The sequence below is a fragment of the Marmota monax genome, unplaced genomic scaffold, assembly GCF_021218885.2.
Source record: "Marmota monax isolate L192 unplaced genomic scaffold, Marmota_monax_Labrador192_F-V1.1 WCK01_AAM20220418_F8-fsc00004, whole genome shotgun sequence".
Lineage (NCBI taxonomy): Eukaryota > Metazoa > Chordata > Mammalia > Rodentia > Sciuridae > Marmota > Marmota monax.
Window position 1 is genome coordinate 31,129,493 of NW_026692881.1, and position 22,182 is coordinate 31,151,674.

A 22,182-nucleotide genomic window follows, 5' to 3' on the forward strand; every position below is an offset into this window, starting at 1 on the left:
AAAAAAAAACACATAACTACCTCCCGTATATATATCTATATTTTAAAGTTATACATGACAATTGAATATACCATGCACTATATATATATATATATATAAACACAAAACATGACTTTTGAAATGATATGACAATAAACAGAAATAGAAATCCTAAATACTTCTCCTATGTTTGATGAAGCATATAATATGCATTCCCTAGAACATGATGTATTACCTGAGAAACTGTTCATAACATTTTATTGTGGAAAATTTCAAATAGATACAAGACTACAGAAAACATTAAAATAAACCCTAGTAAGTTGTAAAATATGGTCACAGATTTCTCCTGTCCTTGTATGAATGTTCTCTGCAATGTAACTTTACTGAACTTGCAATTAGAAGTATAATTTATTCTCTAGCCTTTTCTCAACAACCAATATAACTGGGGGGGGGGGGCCCACCCGGGAGGTAAAGCAGAGACACAGGTGATCTGAACATTATTAACCTTGAGTTAACTGACACTTATAGAACAATACACCTCACAATGGGACAATACACTTTTCAAATGCCTACAGAATATGGAAGACCATAAAACAAGTATAAGTAAATTTAAAAAGACTAAAATTGTAAAATGTCTATTTTCTGACCATAATGGAATTAAGTTAGAAATGATTCATAATTAGTAAAACCCTAAATGTTTGAAAAGTAAAACAACATACTCCTAAATAATTCATGGAATCAAAGAAGAAATTGCAAGGTAAAGTGAAAATATGTTTAATGAAATGATGAAAATATAATCAATGTGATTATAACTAAATCACTGAGAGGAAATTTACAGCTTTAAATGCTCATGTTAGAGAAAATAATCTAAAATTAGTAATATGAATTCCCACTTTCAGAAATGCAAAACTCAGAAGGAAACAATAAAGAGAAGAAACAATGAAACAGAAAATAAAAGAGAAATCAATGAAATCTGATTCAATGAAATGATAAAAGAAAACTGGTAAGTCTCTAGGTTAAACTGATGGAGGACATGTATTATTAAAATCAAGAATAAGAGAGACAGCACTAGAGATGCTACAGATCCTATGAACACAATAGGACAACAATTTCATGTCAATACAGTTGACAGCCTAGATGAGCTGGAAACATTTCCTTCAAAGATAGAAATAACAAATACCCACCAAAGACAGAAAATTTTAATACTCCTATTATCAGCTGAATACATCAAATTTACAATTTTAAGGTCAGTCCCTATGCCCCAGCAAAGAAAGCCCCTGCAGGTCTAGGTTGCTTCACTTGTGAATTCTTTTTTTAAATTATTTTTTGTAGTTACAAATGAATACAAGACCTTTAATTTTATTTATTTATCATTATATGGTGCTGAGGACTGAACCCAGGGCCTCACACATGCCAGGCAAACGCTCTACCACTGAGCCAAAACCACAGTAAACCCCACTTGTGAATTCTTAAAGAAGAAATTGTAACAATCTTACCTGGAATCTTTTAGAATGAGAGAAAAAGGAAACACTTCCCAAATCATAGGTTAAGGTCAATATTCACTTATATCAAACACATAACAAGAAAAGAGAACTATAGAATAATATCTCTAATATTCAAGCATGGATGAAAAATGAAACAGTCTAGCAATATTAAAAAAGGATAATAAAAACATAACCAAATAGGGATTGATTCCAGGAATTCAAGACTGGATTAGCACTCAGGAATTGATCAGTGTAAATTATCATATTAACAAAATAATGACGAAAGCCAAATAAATATTTTAACAACTGCCAAAAAATTCGTTTAATTTAAAAATCCAACATCTATTCATGAGAAAAGCCCTCAGCCAACTAGAAACACAAGGAAATTTTTTTAAAACTAATTATGTTCATTTACAAAAATCTACAAATAACATAAAACTCAAAGGTGGAAAAAAAAGAATCCATGTTTTCTATCTGAATCAGAAACAAAGCAAGGATTTCTGCTCTTATCACTTCAAAATTCAATACTGTACAGGAAGTGACAGCATGATGAAAAAAGGGAAAGCATAAAGACTGTACAGGGAGGAAAAAAACATCTGTAGATAACAGCATCCTATACATGGATCATTCCAAGGCATATAACAATTTTTGTCTTAAGATATTTAATACACAGATCATTATTTCAGATCACCCTTCGTTTTTTTCATTTTAAATATTTATGTTAATAAAATGCATAATTCTTAATTATAGATAATTAGTATTACCAGACTATAAAGGATTAGGCCACATATAATTAGAAGCAAGAACTAAATGTTTATGAAAAAAAATGCCACCAAAATAAAATCCAAGTTTTTAATTTTAATACTGTTAAATTTAGAGGAAAAAAATTAGACCATTTAAACTTTTATCAAATATTTGCATGTGATTAAAAAATAAGTGAAAGTAATTTAAAGAACAACAGTCCTGTCTCCCCATTACCAATACCAACACCACCATAGCAACTACTTTAAAACTCTGTTTTTGGTTGTTCTTTAAGTTACCCTTTGTTTTTTGCTAGATAATATATGTATATGTTATTATTTCTTAATATATCAAATTTTAGGCAACGTATTGACTTCCTACTATTAACAAATATTCCCCCTTCCCCAAGTTATAATAAAGCTGTAGCACTGTTTTAGTTCTACTATATAATAACCTTTCTGTAATTTTAATTAATACATTATACTCCTATTTGTTATTCATCAACTACAGAAAATATATATTTTGATATTTAAACTTCACTCATTCCCTCCATCTTTCCTCCTTTTTTTTTTTTCTGGTCGGTGTGGGGTGTGTGTGCTGGGGCTTGAACTCAGGGCACTCAACCACTGAGCCACATTCCCAGCCCTATTTTGTATTTTATTTAGAGACAGGGTCTCACTGAGTTGCTTAGCACCTTGCTTTTTGCTCAGGCTGGCTTTGAACTCAAGATCCTCCTTCCTCAGCCTCCCTAGCCAGTGGGATTACAGGCATATGCCACCATGCCTAGCATAAGTGACACCATATAAGAGAAATAAGAAATGAAATATATAACAATTATCAAACACTTACTATATGCTTAGTATAGACACCAATGTTTGCTAAGCCCTCTCTGGCTTTGGGATCCATGCAATCCTTTAATCCCACATATGTTACAGCAGGAACAATCATGCTCATATAAACCTGGTTCCACTGCTTTGTCTCATTTGATGGTTCAGAGGCACACACCTGATCAAAATGAACCAGAATTCCGGGATGGTTTGAATTTAGACTCAACGATCTCTTGAATCTCTCTTTATTCTAAATGTAATTATAGCTGTAGGAATCTGTATGTGTTCTTATGGACCTTGCAAATCTAAATCTGTAGTGATGCAAGCCATATAAACTACTCAGCTCACAAGGAACTGGAGAATGTCTCCAGATTTCAAACATCCAAGTAACCAGGAAGAGAAAGCAAACAGAAGTAGTAGCTCAAAGTGGCTTGGTCTTCTGTTCTAGTTTCTTTCTTTTTTGTACTGGGGATTGAACCCAGGGGTGTTTAACCATTGAGCTGTATCCCAGTTTTGTGAAAAAATAATTTATTTTGAGATAGCATGTCAGTTGCTGAGGGTCTTGCTAAATTGCCCAATCTGGCTCATATCTATGATCCTCCTGCCTCAACCAACTGAGTTGCTAGGATTAGATGCATATGCCATTGTACCTAGTGTCTGTTTCATTGTACCTAGTGTTGTTTCTAAGGCCTGACTGTATTCTTGCTTAAAGGTGTGCAGAGCTTAACCCACACCACCATGCAGTATCACTTATGCCAGGTGCGGAGGCATAAGCCTGTAATTCCAGTGGCTAGGGAGGCTGAGGAAGGAAGATCTTGAGTTCAAAGCCAGCCTGAGCAAAAGCAAGGTGCTAAGCAACTCAGTGAGACCCTGTCTCTAAATAAAATATAAAATAGGGCTGAGATGTGGCTCAGTAGTCAAGAGCCTCTGGGTTCAATCACCAGATGGCTGCCCTGGGGTCCAGAAAACACCCTAGTATCTTTAGGGTAAGTACTTTTTTTGCTTGCACTAGTTTTAGTGTGTATCTGATTTTCTCTAATAGGCTTCTAGCTTGCCAGACATTGTGCTAGACACTGTCATATATAATATCTTATTAATCTGAAATGCTGGTTTATTAAATTGAAAAGCTAAAAATAAATTATAAAGGTAGGATGTACTCTGTGGCTTAGCCTGTGTCAACTGGCTTGAATTTGTTAAAACTAAAAGGTAGATTTCTACTGGAGTTAGAAATACTATTTCTATGACATGCACAAAAATGTCTATTAATTACCAAGAATTGTGACACATGCTAACTAAACATAAAATTGCATTAGTTGACTCACAGGGGTCATTATATACAAGATTGTGAATAGTCTGTGTTTAACTTCATCACTGATGCCAGTCACCATTTAAAAAATTCTAGCTGTTTGTGCATCTGTCTTGGAAAGAGCAATTTAATAACAACAAGACTGCCTTTAAGAGCTCTCACACTCTGACAGCCTTTTAGTCTTAAAGACACAGCTGGAAGCCCCTTGGCAGGGGGACAACACATTATCTTTTCCATCCCTTTCTAACTAACATGGATGAACATCATTTTATATGCTAGATAACAAGAGGATATATTTTAATAGCACATCGATGTAACTCTCTTATTTTACTTTATTTATTTATTTATTTTTATATGGTGCTGAGGATCAAACCCAGGGCCTTGCACCTGCTAGGCAAGTGCTCTACCACTGAGCTACAACCCCAGTCCTCGAACTCTCTTATTTACAAACTGTTCTCTCCTACACTGGCTTATAACGTCAATGAAAAATAAAAAATCCAAGAAAAAGTAAAAAGATCACCAAGTGAAAAACACTAAATTACTATGATCAGTTATATTTTAAATATACTTTCATCAAATAAAATTCTCAAAATTACCTCACAAGAACTATTTCTCGGCTTTTTTTTTAAGAATAGTGATGCAAGGAAGGGAAAAATATGATATAAAACATAATAATCAGTTCATGTATGTCCATGACACCAATATAAAACTGAATTTTTCACAAAGGTATACAATCCTGAACACAGATGAGCTTCTCTGTCTTCAAAGGAGCAGGAAAGGAGGGCATGTGCAAGTTACTGCAATTATTCAGTGATTTAATAAGAGCCACTTAATACAAGTAAGGGGAGGTGTGTTAATCAGCTTTCCACTGCAGTTGCAAAATACCTGAGGGAAAATAGCTTAGAGGATGAAAGATGTGGTTCAGGTTTCAGAGGTTGTAGTTTGGTCTGCTGGCTCCATTGCTTTAAGCCTGAGGTGAGGCAGAACATCATGGTAGAAAGGTGAGGCGGAGTAAAACTGACTGTCTCATAAAAGCCCAGACGTAAAGAGAAAGCCGAAGGGGCTGGGGACAACAAATAGTTCCCAAGAACATGCTTCCAAGTGATGACTTCCCTCAATAGGGAACTCCAGTAGAAATCTACCTTTTAATTTCAACAAAATTAGGCCAGTTGACACAGGCTACCTCCTACACTACCTCTCATGAAAGTCTTCAAGTAGTTAATCCATCAATATATTAATCCACTGATGAGGTCAGTAACTAAAGATCATTGTTTTTGATGGACCAATGTATTGACAATGTATTGATCAACTTTGCTTGGCTTTCTTTTGAAATATAAAAGTTTCAAGCAATTATATTTAGCATATTAAAGGTATGTCTCCAAACTTTGTATTATAATCGAGAAAAACTAAATTTAAACTAAATAAGTTATCTTATTAATTTTAAGGTGAACTTCTAGGTACAACCTATTTGGCACAGAATGTATCGGAAATGTAACTTTCTGATCATTTCATGTATTAGTTCAATTTGTTTATGATTACCAGGAAAATTACACCAGGCTAGGGACTAATAGTTAGCTTATTGTCCATCCCAACTGGGAACAATAAGGTTGTTGAAGATCTAGGACTAGATTTCCTCTTTTACCATTCCGGTAACCTTTAAAAGTCACAACTGATTATCCTACTAACACCATTAGTACTAGGAAAACACAAAACGAAGCATGTTTTTGTTCATATTAATTTTCTTATTCCTTCCTTCCCCAAACACACTTGGGTATAAGGTAACACAAGAAACATCTGGCTTCATTAGAAGAGGCTGAGTTAGAACAAGAGTAGTATTACTCAACATCTATTTAAAAGGCTATTTCTTTCTTTTTTAAAAACATTTTTTTATTTTAAGACAGAGTTTCACTATGTTGCCCAGGCTAGCCTTGAACTTTTGATTTTCTTGCCTCAGCCTTCCAAGTAGCTGGGGTTACAGGTGTGCACCATCATGCCCAGCCTAATCCATTTTTGTCTCTTGGTTCTAGATGTGAAAAATCCATAAAAATTTAAATAATATATGATACATAATTATATAATATGCAATTATACAATAAAAATATAATTGTATCAACTAATATAAGCTCTGTATTCTGATTTCCAACACATTTTAATGTACCTATCAATTTCATTGAAATGCTTGAGAATTTAAAATTTGGGACTTAATGGATTAAAAGGATATGCCAGGCTGAGCGTGGTGGTGCATGCCTGTAATCCCAGCAGCCCTGAAGGCTGAGGCAGGAGGATCACAAGTTCAAAGCCAGACTGAGCAAGAGCGAGGTGCTAAGCAACTCAGTGAGATCCTGTCTCTAAATAAAATACAAAATAGGGCTGGGAATGTGGCTCAGTGGATGAGTGCCCCCTGAGTTCAATCCCCGGTACCAAAAACAAAACAAAAAGTATATGCCAATAAATTATTATCCCAAGAAGTCACTAAAACTTGATTCTAGAATAAAAAAAGGAAACATATAAAAAAGAAATAAAAGCCAAGTCTCTGAAGGTATTAGTCTAATCTACTTCTAAACACCAGTTATTCTTTTAAATGCATAGAAGATGCAAACAAATATTTCCTGCACCCTCCCTCAACTACTTATAAATTATGTATACCTTGTTCCCAAGGACCACATTAAATTCTAAATTAACTACTATTCAGTTCCATCATTCTTTTTTAAAAAAATATTTTTGTTATTGATGGACCTTTATTTTATTTGCTTATTTATATGTGGTGCTAGGAATTGAACCCAGTGCCTCACACGTATGAGGCAAGTGCTTTACCTTTGAGCTACAACTCCAGCCCCAACTTCCATCACTCTTAACAGAAGAAAGGAGATACTATTTTTATTAGTTGTCTTCTTTGAAACTGTCTCTTACCAGTAAAAATTCACAATGTGAATGCATACGATCACACTATCCTTTTCGTAGAAAAAATAACTCTTTGAAATCAATACATGGCAATGTCTTGCTTTTATCTCTTGGCAGAAAAATTATCACTCTCACAAAACTTTTCAGAGGCCTGTCATTTAAGTTTGACCAATTCATAAAGGTATAAATTAGAATAGTTCTTTAACTTGTAAGCCAGATAAATAAAAAAGAATCCGTCAACTAATATATTTCTGCTGAAGTAAAATTTGATGTCGCCATTCCAATGATGACAAAAATTACATGTGTACATATGCACATACATACACACAAGTTTTTTTGGACCAGGCATTGAACTCATGGATGCTGAACCATAGAGCTACCTCCCAGCCCTTTTTTATAGTTCATTTAGAGACAGGATCTCCCTGAGTTGCTTAGGGCCTTGCTAAATTACTGAGGTTAGCTTTGAACACATGATCCTCCTGCCTCAGCATCCCAAGCTGCTGGGATTACAGGTATGCCCCATCATACCCAGCTCACACAAAGTTCTGAAGAGAACAGGTCTGAAAAGTACAAGGAATGAATTCTAAATTCTTTCACATGAACTCTCAGAAGGTAAATATTTTCCTTGTGATAATAATGCCTACATTTTCAGTAATTAACTCTTAATGGATAGCTGAAAAACCACTGATATCATACACCTCTACCCTGCTCTGGTGTGGATATTGTGGCAGATGGCCAGATGGCCTCATAATAGTGGGAGTACATGTGGAAGGAAGAGAACCCACAGCAAAATGTGAAGCGAGAGAAGGATCCTGGGGCTGTGCTTGCTCTTATAACATGCTGTTTAAGAGCTCAGTAGTCCCAAGAGCTACCTGCTGAAGGCAGTACCCTCTAACCTCTGACCTAAGGATTTCCTACTAGGCCCCACCTCTTAAAGGTTCAATCACTTCCCACACTGCCAAACTGGGGACCAAGCTTCCAACACTCAGGCCTTTGGGGGACAAACTCAAATAATACCCAAATCATAGGAAAGAGGCTACTAATAATTGTCTACCACACTGGGTTGCTGTTGTCAAGATTAAAGGAAATTATGGGCATAAAAGTCTGGCATTTCCATTATCTTCCCTCAGGAAGACTTCTTTCTAGGTGATACAAGTGAAGCCCCTCAAAACAGAATGCCACTTTGGCTATCTGATAACTTGGTCTCTAAAATAACTAGAAAGTAAATTAGGACTGCATCCGTAAGTATGCTAAAAAAGTAAAACTCCATTATACAAATGCAACATACCTAAGAGATCTAAGGAATAAAAATGTTCTTCAACTTAAAAGGGTTCAAAAGGTGGTTAGGAAAATAATTATATCTAAATGATTACAACACACTCAGGTTTCTTCTTTTTTCTCTTTTTAAATCTAATTGAAGTCTCTATCAATGTTTTGATTTAAAACAAATTTAAATTTTATACAGCCATTCAGTGAAATAAAAAGCTAAGAAAAGTAGGCAGAGGCTGAGGTTGTTATGGAAACAATGGAGTGGAACATTCTTGCCCTTTATAATTCCTTTGTCAAACAGAAACAGCTTTATTTTGAATCATAAAATCAACCTTCACCTTCATATATTACATTATAGTCATGCAGGATGACTTGTATCTTACTAAAAAAGTGGGAGAGTCTAAAGGATAGTTTTTTTCTTTTACAAGTTTTAAAAATAACCTTTTATCTTGAAATTATTTCAAAATAGAAAAGTTGCAAGACATTTAAAAAAGACATCCCATTTATCCTGAACCCATATTTCTCAGTTGTTAATACCATCTCACCACATTTGTTTCTCCCTGTATATTTTTTACTGGATCATTTAAAATTAAGTTTCAGACATAATCACAGTACAGTTATCAAAGTCAGAAAACATTGGCACAATACTATTATATAATTTGTAGACCTTATTCTAGTGGGATGCAATTTTGAAATATATATCAACAGCCTACTATTCTTACATAAGTACAAAGGGGATACTTAAATCAAGGGTCAGCAAACTATAGTCTATGGGTTGATTTTTTAAAAAATCTTATTAGAACCATACTTACTTGTCTATGTCTTGTCTATGGCAGCTTTAACTAAAACAGCAGAACCGGGTAGTGTCATGGCAATTGTCTATCCTGGAAAACCCCAAATACTTACTTTGGCCCTTTCCAGAAAAAGTGTACCAAACCATGACTTGAAGAATAGAATGCATGTGAATATACATATATTGATATTAATTACAGATTTCATTAAACATCAAAAAACTGAAAAACATAAACCCTAAATCCCTAAATGTTTGTCAACAGACTGAGTGATTAAATAAAATAAGGTATACACTAAAATACCATGCAGGCATAAAAACAGTGACACGTGTACAAGCAGACAGAAATATGCCCTCAGTATATTGTTAAGCTTTGAAAAAGGCAGGTTATAAAAGACTCCTGATGTTATTGTTAAAATATGCAAGCTTCCTTGCATTTTGAAAATGAGTACATTATTACAAAAATTAAAAATCTCTTTCATATTTCCTTCCTTCTGCTCAATGGCTATGTACAACATTCTCAGCATTGATCAATTTATGAAAGATAATTCACACATCATTCATCATTTTGAAAACAAGTCATCTGTCCATACTCTAAAAATTACTAGATAACCTTTTTCTTGGCACTGGGAATTGAACTCATGTGTGCTAGGCCCACTGAACTACATCCCAGTCCACAAACTAAGTCAAGTTCAATAGTAACAGTGTATGCTGGTATTGTGCTAAGTGTTTTCACATATTTAAAACCTGTAGCCTATAAGGCAGATGTTATTCCCTTTATCTTAGAGATGATGAAACAATTTGCTCAGAGTCATAAAAGTAGAATGGAAATGTGGACATGAACGCAGGCCTACTAGGTACCATTTGTGGAGATGATGCAGTAATGTTAAGAATACCAGCTGTGGAGTTATTATACCTGGCTTTGCAGACTGTCTTTATCCCTTGCCAGCTATGTGTGACTTTCTCCTTTTGCACCTCAGTTTCCTCATATGTAAAATGGAGATGATGACAGTGTCCATTCTCATGGAGTTGATCAATGAGGATTAAATAGTTATTGCATGAGTAGTCTTAAAACTGAGACTGGCAAAGAGACTGTATATTGTAGTGCCGACAAACCCTGGACTGGGTACATCTGGGTCATGAGTTGAATACTACTACAGCTCTCTGATAACACCACTCTTAACACCTTTCTAAATCATTCATGATCTAGTTCTACATTCTGTATAAACTCTTTATATGACTCAAAACAAGTTATATGGCTAGGTGAGTTTTTGTATTGGGGACTAAACTTGGGAGCACTTGACCACTGAGCCACATCCCCAGCCCTTTTTTGTATTTTATTTAGAGACAGGGTCTCATTGAGTTGCTTATCGCCTTGCTGTTTGTGAAGCTGGCTTTTAAACTTGAGATCCTCCTGTCTCAGCCTACAAAGCTGCTGGGATTACAGGCGATGCAACACAGCACCCGGCCTAAGTTAGTTTTTAATGGGAAATTACTACTGTGCTTGAAAAGGATGTTTTAGTCCGTGAGAAAGTATGAACCGAGTCAATCAATTTTACTTGGGTCACAGTAAACTGCAGGGTCCTGAAAAACAAAATGTAAAAGTAATGTTTAAGTTTTATGAATATGTTCTCCTTAATCTTCTTTCAAAATCTCTTTCTAAAAACCTTTTTAGCAAGAGATGTAGCTCAATGGTTGAATGCCTAGTATGCATGAGACCCTGCATTTGATCCTCAGCAAAATAAAAATAAATTAGAATGTTATCACTATATTGTAAAAACACTGTTTTTCTTATCCTATTTGAAAAAAGAGAATTAAAAAATATAGCAGCATAAAGCCCAACAGTGTTCATCTTAAAAGTTCACTAGAAGTTGAAATAACAGATTTGAAAATTTTAAAAAAGCAAAGAACAAAACAGCAGATCACAAAATTTCCATCTCTGGACTGGCCTGTTTTTATAGTTTGCCACTGTAATTTCAAAACCAACTTGTCCTAAGTGAGATCCTCTTTTGCCTTTTCTTTTTCCCTCCTCATAGCCTGGTCTTTCTGGCTTCCCTTCTTACTCCCAAACCTTTCCAATTCCAAAGGTATGCAAATTCACATTGATAATATTTTCCATTTCCATTGTTATCATCTTGGATCAGACTTTTATTAGACATCACCACTAGTACTTTATGTTCAAATCAAACCATCCTTGACTTTACCCACTGTGGCTGGTCAATACACATATTATCAATAAACTACTATGTGCCAGCTACTGTACTAGATATTTTCATATACAGAATCTCATTTAACCCCCATACATCCATGAGAAGCACTATCAGTCCCATTTTATAGAATGATAACTACGTGTGGATAGAATGGCTTTGGGAACTTTGATGAAGGTCATGCTACCAACAAGTGGTCTGAGATTGAAATCCAGTTTCAAGACTACCTAAAGAAAGACTGTGATGAGCTTGTTTTCATTTTAAAAGCCGCCATAGTTCCTACTATCTTTGACCGTAAACAGTCAAATTCTTAGCCTGGTATTTAAAGCACTCTATAATAAGATCCAAGCTTTCACTCTTATTTGGCATAATCTTCCTATGCTACCATATTCTTTAGACAACTTTGACAACTCACTATATCTTAATTATACCCAAATATTCTTACTCTTTATTGGGGTTTATGCCATGTCCTCCATCTTGAAATGCCTTCTTTACCATCTCAAAATTCCACATACACTGTGAGGCTAGGCTCAAATGTCATCTCCTTAATATATTCTTTTCTAGATTTTCCAAAAGAATGTTGCTTTCCTTTCAATGGAAGCTCATGGTATTTTATACTGAAACTCTGATTCCCTTCATATGTTAATAGTGATACTGATGATGTACACAGTACCACTGTTCACATTTCCATTAAAGAAAAGGATCACAAAATGACTTATCTCCTCATATTCAGTTTCTTCTCATACAATAGTGCCTTACACTGATCTGATATGGAGACTTTATGTTTCTGTATTTTAACATAAGTGCCCACTCTTTTTGCAGCATTTCACAATCATACTAAACAGTAAGAAAACCTATGGCAGAAAACTGCATCCCTCATTTTTAATTAAGATCAATTTCAAGAGTGAAAATGTTGCACAGGATTTACTATTAAAGCTCAAAGGCATTTAGTATTTAAAAAGCCAAATCGCAGAACATTATATACAGTTAAAATTTCACTGAATCCCTCCTGTATTTGCAAATATTATCAGATTGAACTAAACCAGAGTTTTCATAAAAACTGACATTTTCAAAAAAGCTTTATTTGCATTAATCTTTCTCTTTCTTTTCATAAGATTAAGACTGTAAATGGCAAATGGTTAAATAGGTGCACCAAAATGCTACCTGCAAGGCATTTGGCCCTACACAAATACCAAAATGCCAACTTTGAGGCATCTGGCCTAAAGTATTTATAAATCTGTCTCAGATGTTCTTACTCAAAAAGTCAGAGTTCTTTAGGGAGCTCTTTTATGTTCTTTGTATGAACACTCAACAAAATGTAGCTAGAACATTCAATATCACTCAGCAAGAATTCTAAAATTCTCTAAAACTAAAAGGGTAAATCTTAGATCATACTTAGTCATTTTATTTAGGCAACCCTGAACTTACACATAGTCAGAAGTCCTTTTGACATTTTTAGTAATTCCAGAAGTAAAATACTTACACCAATAGGTATCACATTTGTAAACTAAAATTCTCATTCTACAAACCAGACTTTTCACAAAAGTAATATTCAGCAGGAAATCTTGTTTTGTGGACTTCCTCTTCAAAAGGTTTTTATTTTATTAAAACAGATCAAAAACAGCTTTGAAGGAAGGAAGGAGACAGAAACATGATTAAAAGTCACTCTGAAACCCTGAAGGTGTGAGAACAAAAAAGTGTTGAGAGTACCTGGAGGATGGAGGCCAGAGTCTTCTCAGAAACAGTTACTGAATATCCAGAGTAAAACCAATCATGACACTTGCTGTAATGAAAGATACTGGTGGCGATAACACTGATCAAATTAGCATAGAGCTACAAATATAAAATTCCAACTGTGACACAAGTATTTATCAAGGAGTTTGTGCTAGTTAGGAAAGGCTTCCCAGAGGAAATGATGATTGGTTTATCAGGTTCTGATGAGAAAAGAGAAAACACCTGAGTATTTGAAAGCATGGGACTTAAAAATGGGAATGGCTACTTGGTGACAGAAAAACTGAATACCAAATAAGGAGAGAGTGAGGAAACTCAGATATTAGCTACAGTAAAAAGTCACTACTACCTTAGGCTGGAATGACAGAGGGGAAAAAGTGGTATTAGAAGAGGCCAGGGGCTGAAGTACCAAACAGAAGTTGGAAGCATTGTGGGCCTGTCCTGGGAGAAACAAAGAGCATGGAGGAGAAAGAGCCTCTGCCAGACATGTTGTCCAAAGCAGAGGATAAGAGGAAGACCTCCCTGGCTTCCCCGGTGCTTCACTTCCCATGAGTGCTTCACTCTGGTCAAACTTGGCTGAAAGCTGGATACCCTTGAAGGCTTGACACACAATGGCAGAGGCTAGTCCTCTTAAGGCATGGAGCAGGGAGGCGGCCCAAGAACAAACCTGAGGGCAAACAAGCTAACATCTGGCACAAGCAGAGATCTAAAGAATGGGGTGGGTGAAGATATGTGTGGAGGAGTGAGTTGGGGGGAAGGGTACACACATATCAGGATCCTGTAGTGTACAGAGAGTGTGATCAGGTATGACGGAGTAAAAGACAACCAAACCACACATGGTTTGGTTGAGAATGAGAAGCAAGAAAGAGGGCAGGGAAAACAAATAGGAACCAGACCAGGAAGGTTGACTTTGTCACATCAAAGAATTTGTTCTTAACCTAAGAGCAATAAAAAGTCATTGAGGGAGTTGGAGAATATCATGCTAAGAGAGGTAAGCCAATCCCAAGAAAACCAAACGCTGAATGTTTTCTCTGATAGGTGGATGCTAATCCATAATGGGGGGAGGGGGACGAGTGGAGGAACTTTGGATTGGGCAAAGGGGAGGGAGGGGCAGGGAGGGGCACAGGGGTAGGAAATATGTTGAAATGGGATGGACATCATTACGCTAGATATGTGCATGATTGATTGCACAAATGGTGTGACCCTACTTTGCATACAACCAGAAGCGAAAAATTGTGCTCCATTTGTGTACAACGAAGAGTATTCTGCTAGCATGTATAACTGACAAGAACAAATTAAAAAAAGAGAGAGAAGGAAAAAAAGCCATTGAGGGACTTAAGTGGGCAATGGACAGAATTAGATCTATATTTCAGAAAATCATTCTGTCTTTTTGCTTCCAGGACATTGACTGAACAACACAACATACCAGGAATTATACTAAGTGTAGGACACATAGCATTAAAAATATAGCATATTTGTCCTCCTGTGAAGTCTACCACCAAGTATGTAGCCTGCAGTATTATCAAAGACCTTTTAAGTATTCTTTTAGCATTAATCACTTGATTATCATCAGGGACATGAGGTTTATATTCATAATTCCATAGACTTAGTTCTCAACTCAGTAAATTTGTTGATTATCATTTATTTTTTGTATTTATACATTCTCATTAATTACACCCATCTGTCTTTTCAGCTGAAGAACACTAATTCTTTTTCCCATCCATTTACTTTTATATGGCTAACTCATTTCCGTGTACCCGGGGGTACATTTTAAGTAAAATATTGAAAGACAAAATCTGGTTGACATGTGCCTTTGGCCTATCTTAGACCTTACCCTTTTTCTTAAATGATGTGATACTGAGGAGTGCATTAGATATCTTGCAATCATAAGGATAAAACTATATGAGTGACGGAAGATGAAGCCAGGCTCTTTTACTACAGCGTTGTAGTGTCTTAAAACTTCAAAGGCACATTAAAATACTGGAGGAATTAAATTTCTTTCATTCTGCATATTCATTACAATTAGTGGTTACACGCACTGAACAAATTTCAACATTTAAAAGGTGAATTTAAACCTGAAGACTGTATTTATACAATGATAATGTCCTAAATTCATCATTAATTTAGCATACTTGTTTTCTAAAGAGCTATTTTCTACTCAAATTTGAAATATATCCCAAATTATCAAATCCTATTCTCTGTTATTTTGTCTTGTCTTGAAAAACTAATTCTCCTCCCTTGAGTTATTAAATTCAGACATAGGTAATTTAATGCCTGAAGACACTTAATGTTTTTGACATTTTCAATGAGATTACTAAATACAGTAACCTAGAATTCTTTCTTGAAAACTGTTAATGACATATACTAAGATCTAAAATAATAATTCAAGATGAAGGTCTTGCTAGCCTTTGTTCTAAAGTATTAAAGCTGTCTAATCTCATATCTTTGCAAATATAATAAAGGAAACTGAAAATGCCAACAGCAATGGCAAGTTACAACCAACTTGCAGTCAAAAATGTACTTAGACAAAACAACATGTTTCAATGTAGTTATGTATTTCAATACAAACTCTAAAACTGGATATTTTATTCCTCTGAGGAGCTGATTCAAGCAGCTGAGATATAACTTAAAAGAAAGTTGGGCAATGACAGTCACCAAATAAAAAAGGAAAACACCTTTAAACCTCTATTTTGACCATGTCAGTTACCAGGGTCAAAATCTTCAGCAGCTCCCACTATTTTCATCATCTCAAATTCTGTGTGCCAGGCTGCCCTCCCTTGCCAGTTTTACTTCTCCCTACTTTCCCACTCTCATCAAAATTACTTTATTCCTTCCAAGAAAATTTCTATCCCCCCCTCTGATTTTTATGTAAGGATGTTCACAACAGAAAGAAATTGAAAACAAATTAAAAGTAAAAGGAACATACATAAAAATACCTTGCCATTACATGTTAAAAGATTTAGCAGCATTTTTGACTGTTAACCCTGAAATACTAGGGAGATATTAATATTAATATTGGGAAGAGAAAAAAATACATATATATGTTCATTATTTACCTATGATTCAGATTTAGCTGAGCATCGCCTCCAGTGCCTTCTTTTTAGAGGCTTTCCCTGTTATCACCAGATCTAAAAAGCCTCCTTTGTCATACACCTTTTCATGTACTTTTCTTCCCAGTACTTGTCAATCTCTGGAACTTTGTTCACTTTTTTGGCTTATAGTTTATTGCTACATTCTATCCTATAATGGGAAGCTTACCTCCCAGCCAGCTTCTAACTCCCACACCAAACCACTACCCCATGTTCATATAACAGGTATATGATCTTTTCTTTTTTGGAATCGTCCCTCCAGCCTCCAAACAGTACCTACCACAAAATAAGTGCTCCTAAAACACCTGCTAAATGAATGAATGCTGTGAATTCACGTTTTCTCAGGCATTCAGTAAAACTATTTCCTTCTAATCCCTTACTGAAACAATTTTAAAGTTCTGGAATGAAAATCAGTCAGATTTTACTTCTTAGGCAGACAGTCTGAATATTAACTATTTTCACGTGATTTATTTTATTACCAATATTGTACTATTTTAATAAGACAATTAAGAACTGGTCATCACTATTTGCTCATGACTAAAAATAACTCTATGAATATAAAAATATTAATAAAAATATGCTTAGAGAATAAAACCTTATACAGAAGTAAAATTAAGTAAATCAATTTTACCGTCTTAATAGAACTCCTTTGTTTTTCTTCCCAAACACCACTGCTCAACTCAAGTGTGCAATGAATATTTGCTTCTCTATCATAGGATCCAAAAATGAGTAATCTGCAGTACAAAATAAAACAGGAAGAGCATTATACCGATTCTATGCATTTTTTTTTATTTCTGGTCACTATAAAAATAAATACTTATTCCATTACTATTGTGGTTTATTTACAGGGGAAAAAAACAAGTCAAACCTAACATTTTGTATGCCCTCTAGTGGAAAAGCAAAGTAAAGCTAAAATTAGATGAGATCACAAGATATGCTCTTTTTCAGCAGCCAAGCCAAACAAGAAAATATTATCCACTCATAAGACACTGACCACATAGCCTTATGTAGTAAGCAAGAGTTAGAGATTTTTCAAGACTGTCGAATTAAGAATTTTAAAAGTTGCAAATCGATACAGTACACCAGCTCCACAAGAATTAAATACACAGAAGTATAATACAATTGTTTATAAACAAACACACAACTTCATCTCCTAATGTGAACCTATGCAAATTATTTACTTCTCTAAATCCAGCTGCTCCTGCAGAAAATTTGGGGTTAAAAATAATACTTACCTCTAAGAATTGTTCTGAAAGTACAAGACAATGTATAAAAGGCATTTAGCACAGTGTTTAGCAAACTCTAAGTGCTCAATGGATGTGTGTCATTTCTATTATCTTGAAAACAATTATCAATGAATAGCAACACCTAATTTCCCTTTTTACTAGGCTGTCCTAAAAAAGAACATCTGAGGTCCAATTATGAAATGATGTAAAAACTGTCTTTATTACTGAATTTAAAAAAAGAGATCCCTTATGTGTCCAACTTCTATTTTACCTATATCCTTAGAATCACACTGTAATCTTCCAATTTGTTTCAGAACAGTTTTAGCACTAACCAACATTTTGACTGTTACTCTACCACTTCATCTCTACATGAAGATTATAAATAGGAGTGAGATAATTAAGTAGATAAAATACATTAGAGAAATCTGAGAAAATTGTGTCCTGGGTTTGGCAAATCATGACATCATGTGCATACCTAACAAACTGGCCTTTTCACATACTGAAAAGTCTGAATAAACTTATGTAGAAAAATACCTGATTTAAATAATCCTTCAAGAATCTTACAAGGAGCTTAAAACTCAGCATTTAACAACCTATTACCAAAAAGAAGGCAGGCCAAAAGAACTCATAATTTTAAAATACTAACTTCTAACTACAATTTTCATTCACCAAACTCTGCTGCCACCATCTGTTTAAAGAGTAAACTACCTCAGAGCCTTTACTACCATACAGAGAAAAGAAGGTTGGGCACCACCTAGCGCTCCCAACAGAATTCTCAGAAATTCTCCCTGAATTCATAAGCTATTCCATATTTTCCATAGTGTTTTAAAAATGCTTTTAAAAATAATTACACAAAGCATAACAAAAATTGACCACAGACCTAAATGAAGAGCTAAAACAAAATTCTTAGAAGAAAACATAAAATCAAACCTTTTTGACCTTGAACTACGCAATGGTTTGCTAGATAAAACATCAAAAACATGATCGCCAAAAGGGAAAATAGATAACTTTGGCTTCATCACAATTAAAAAAGTTTTGGAAAGGGCACACCATGAAAATGAAAAGATAACCCACACATTGGGAGAAAATATTTGCAAATTATGTACTTGGTTAAGTCTCCAGTATCCAGAAAAAAAATGAAAAACTCTTACAACTCAACAATAAAAAGTCAAATAATCCACTTTTAAAACAGGCAAAAGGATCTGAATAGGTGTTTCTACAAAGATGTACAAATGACCAGTAAAGCACATGAAAAGAAGCTCAATGTTATTAGCCATCAAGGTAATACAAATCAAAACTACTTGAAATGCACTAGAATAGCCATAGTGAAAAAGGTAGCAAGTACTGGTAAGGATATAGAAAAACTGGAATCCTCATACATACTGGCGGGAATGTAAAACAGTGCTGTCACTTTGGAAAACAGTTTGGCAATTGCTTAAAAAATTAACATATGAGGGGCTGGGGTTGTGGCTCAGAGGTAGAGCACTTGCCTAGCATGCGTGAGGCAGTGGGTTCGATCCTCAGCACACATAAAAATAAAATTAAAATATTGTGTCCACTTATAACTAAAGAAAAAATATATTTAAAAAAGTTAACATATGATATGATTCAGCAATTTCACTTCTAGCTATACAGCTGAAAGAAAAGCTTAAAATATTTATATTAACATCAAAATAGGCATATGAATGTTCAAAGGAGCATAATTCATAACAGCCTCAAAGTGTTAACAACCAAAATGTCTAACAAATGATAAATAGGTTAAACAAAATGTGGTATATTCATAAAATGAAATATTTTTTGAAGCAAAATGAAGTACTAGAATATGCCATAATACAAACAGAAAATGCTAAGTGAAAGACGGTCACAAAAGAACACATATACGGAATATGAAAATTTATAGATAGAAAGTAGATAAGTATGTATAACAAATTATAAGAAGCCATTGTTTATTTATTTTTTCATTATTTATCATTTATTACTTATTTTAGTTTATTTTGGGTACTGAGGATTGAACCCAGAGGTGCTTCACGACTGAGCTATAACCTACTTTCACCCACTCCCAGTTTTTTCATGTTTTTGAGACAGGCTCTCACTCAGTTGCTTAGGACCTCACTAAGTAGCTAAGGCTGGCTTTGAACTTGTGATCCTCCTGCCTCACTCAACATCCTAAATTGCTATGATTATAAGCATGTGCCCCTACTCCCAGCAAGAGGCCCTGAATGAACAGACCAAGCCAAATGGAGTTATTCAAAATTAAGTACCACATAATCAAACTGAAACTTTAATGAAGCAGATAGATCCCCAAACACACCAGTTTTTCCTAAAAGCAATACATTTCAGTATATCTGAATCAGTATAATAAGGAAGTTCCCTTAGCTTTAACCTTGACAAAAAAGCAATCTGAAGTAACCTGATGTTAATTAACCTTTTTTCCCTTCTATTGCTGTTTCCTTGTTCCCATTTCATTCTTAACAATGAAAACCCACTGTTTTACTACTGCCCATTGGGAACTATAAGGGGTTTTGTAGAAGGGATGTCACCTGCTATTTTGTTGAATAGTTGCTGCCTTGATTCATGAACTGCAAATAAAATCCAATTGGATCTATAACTAAATTTGTCATCACTTTGTTGTCCAACAAACTTCCCAATGTTGAATTAGGAAAAACTAGAGGAGAATGGGAGGTCTGCTAATGAGTATGGGATTTCTTTGAGAGGAATGAAAATGACCTAAAATTAGATTATGATGATGGTTGCATAACCCTGTTACAAATACAGTAAAAAACAGTAAATTGTACACTTTAAATGGTAGAATTGTATGGTAGACGAACTTTATCTCAATAATGCAATTCAAAGAAAACAAATAATGAGTGATTATAATAATGAATAATCATTTTTCTGTGATAGGGTCATAATAAGTTTCAAAGATGTTAAAGGATAATAAATGCTTGGTTTACTATTATTATGAATCAATAATAATATTGCAACAAGATTATATATCTCAAAAAATATATAAAAAAAACATAAACATGACCTTTACCTGATACAGAAATTTGATAATACAACATATTAAAAGGAATCTTAGGACAAAATAAATTCAATAGAAATCATTAAAAATATTAAAAAGATAATGACACAAATATTTGAAACTTATCATTATTGTTTTTTCTTTTTTGCTATACTGGGGATCGAAACCAGGGCCTCACATATAGTAGGTTAAGTGTTTTACCACTGAGCTACATTCCCCAGCCAACAATTTATCATTCTTAACAATGGATGTTTAAAGCACACAAAACATTATTCATTCTATTCAAAAGTCTTTATTTATTTATTTTTTTAATGACAAATATCCCAGCAAATGGACTCTTTCGCTATTACTGACTGCTCCAATCGTATGAGTACGGGTTGAATATCTCTTATCTAAAATGCTTGGGACCAGTAGTGTTTCAGGTTTCAGATTTTTCTGATTTTGGAACATCTGCATATACCTTTGAAATGCTTAGGGAATGGAACCCAAGTCTAAACATGAATTTCATTTATGTTTTATATATACATTATACATATAACCTGAAGGTAATTTTATACATCATTTTTAGTGTTCTTGAGTTTTGACTGCAACCTGTCAATGAAGTCAGATGTGAAATTTCCCACTTGTGGGTACATACTGGTGCTCAAAAATTTTTGGATTTTGCTGCATTTTGGATTTCAGATTTGAGATGCTCAGCCTGTATTTTCATTGTTTCAGTTAAGTTTATTTTGATGTTTAATGATTAAAATATTTTGTCTGGTTGTTTAGAATTTAGTTTTGCTTTTGTAATGTATATTGATTTAACTGATTTGAAATCAGCTTTTGATTCTAGTCAAAGCATTACACAACATCTTCACATACATCACATCTTCTTTTTACATTTCTTCTGTTAAAGCACTCAGAAGGAACTGCAGCCTTTAGTAAATGTTCAAATACTAGAAAACACCAGCAAACAGTATTAATACTCAATAAAGAAAGTAACATCAGTGCTTCCTAGATAAGTTAACTTCCCTATTGCTGTGGTCTGGATGTTCCCCACAAAACTCATGTTGAAGTCTAAATCTCCACTATGAGGTATTATTAAGGGAGTAGAAACTTAGTCCAACAATAATATTTGAAGGTGGAAATACTGGGAGGTAAATAAAGTTAAATGAGGCCAAAAGAGTAGGACCCTGATTAGACGGGGTTCTGGCTTCCTAAAAGGAGAAGAAACTTGAGCTAGACACTCAGTCTTCCTTACTAAGAGATCAATTTTTAGCAACACTGTTTTCGGTCATAAGGCCTGCATAAGAAGTCAAGCAGAGGCTAGTGCCATGTTCTTGGACCTCCAGAACTGTGAACAAAATAAACCTCCCACTTCCCAGCCTCAGATATTCTATTATAGCAAAAGCAAACATACTAAGACAATTTCACAGAAACACTTGTCAAAATTGCCAATCTAATAATTTAGTCCAAAATTTATCTCTTAAAAAAGTACTATTTCTTAGAATTTTAATAAAGTATGTTTATGAACTTATGTTTAATATTTTTTCAGTCTAAGAATAACAAAAACTTACTCCAGACTGTTTAGATTGTAACTATTTTCAACAAGCTCCATATCTCGTTCC

General features: G+C 34.5%; 1 protein-coding gene across 1 annotated transcript in view; it reads right to left on the reverse strand.

Annotated features, from left to right (window-relative positions):
- Positions 1-22,182, reverse strand: part of Pdzd8 (PDZ domain containing 8) — a 77,209-nt gene that overhangs the window by 12,419 nt on the left and 42,608 nt on the right. Inside the window, exon 3 of the mRNA XM_046450025.2 lies at positions 16,956-17,058. Within this exon, the coding sequence (XP_046305981.1) occupies positions 16,956-17,058 (103 nt within the window). The remainder of the gene's footprint in view (positions 1-16,955; positions 17,059-22,182) is intronic.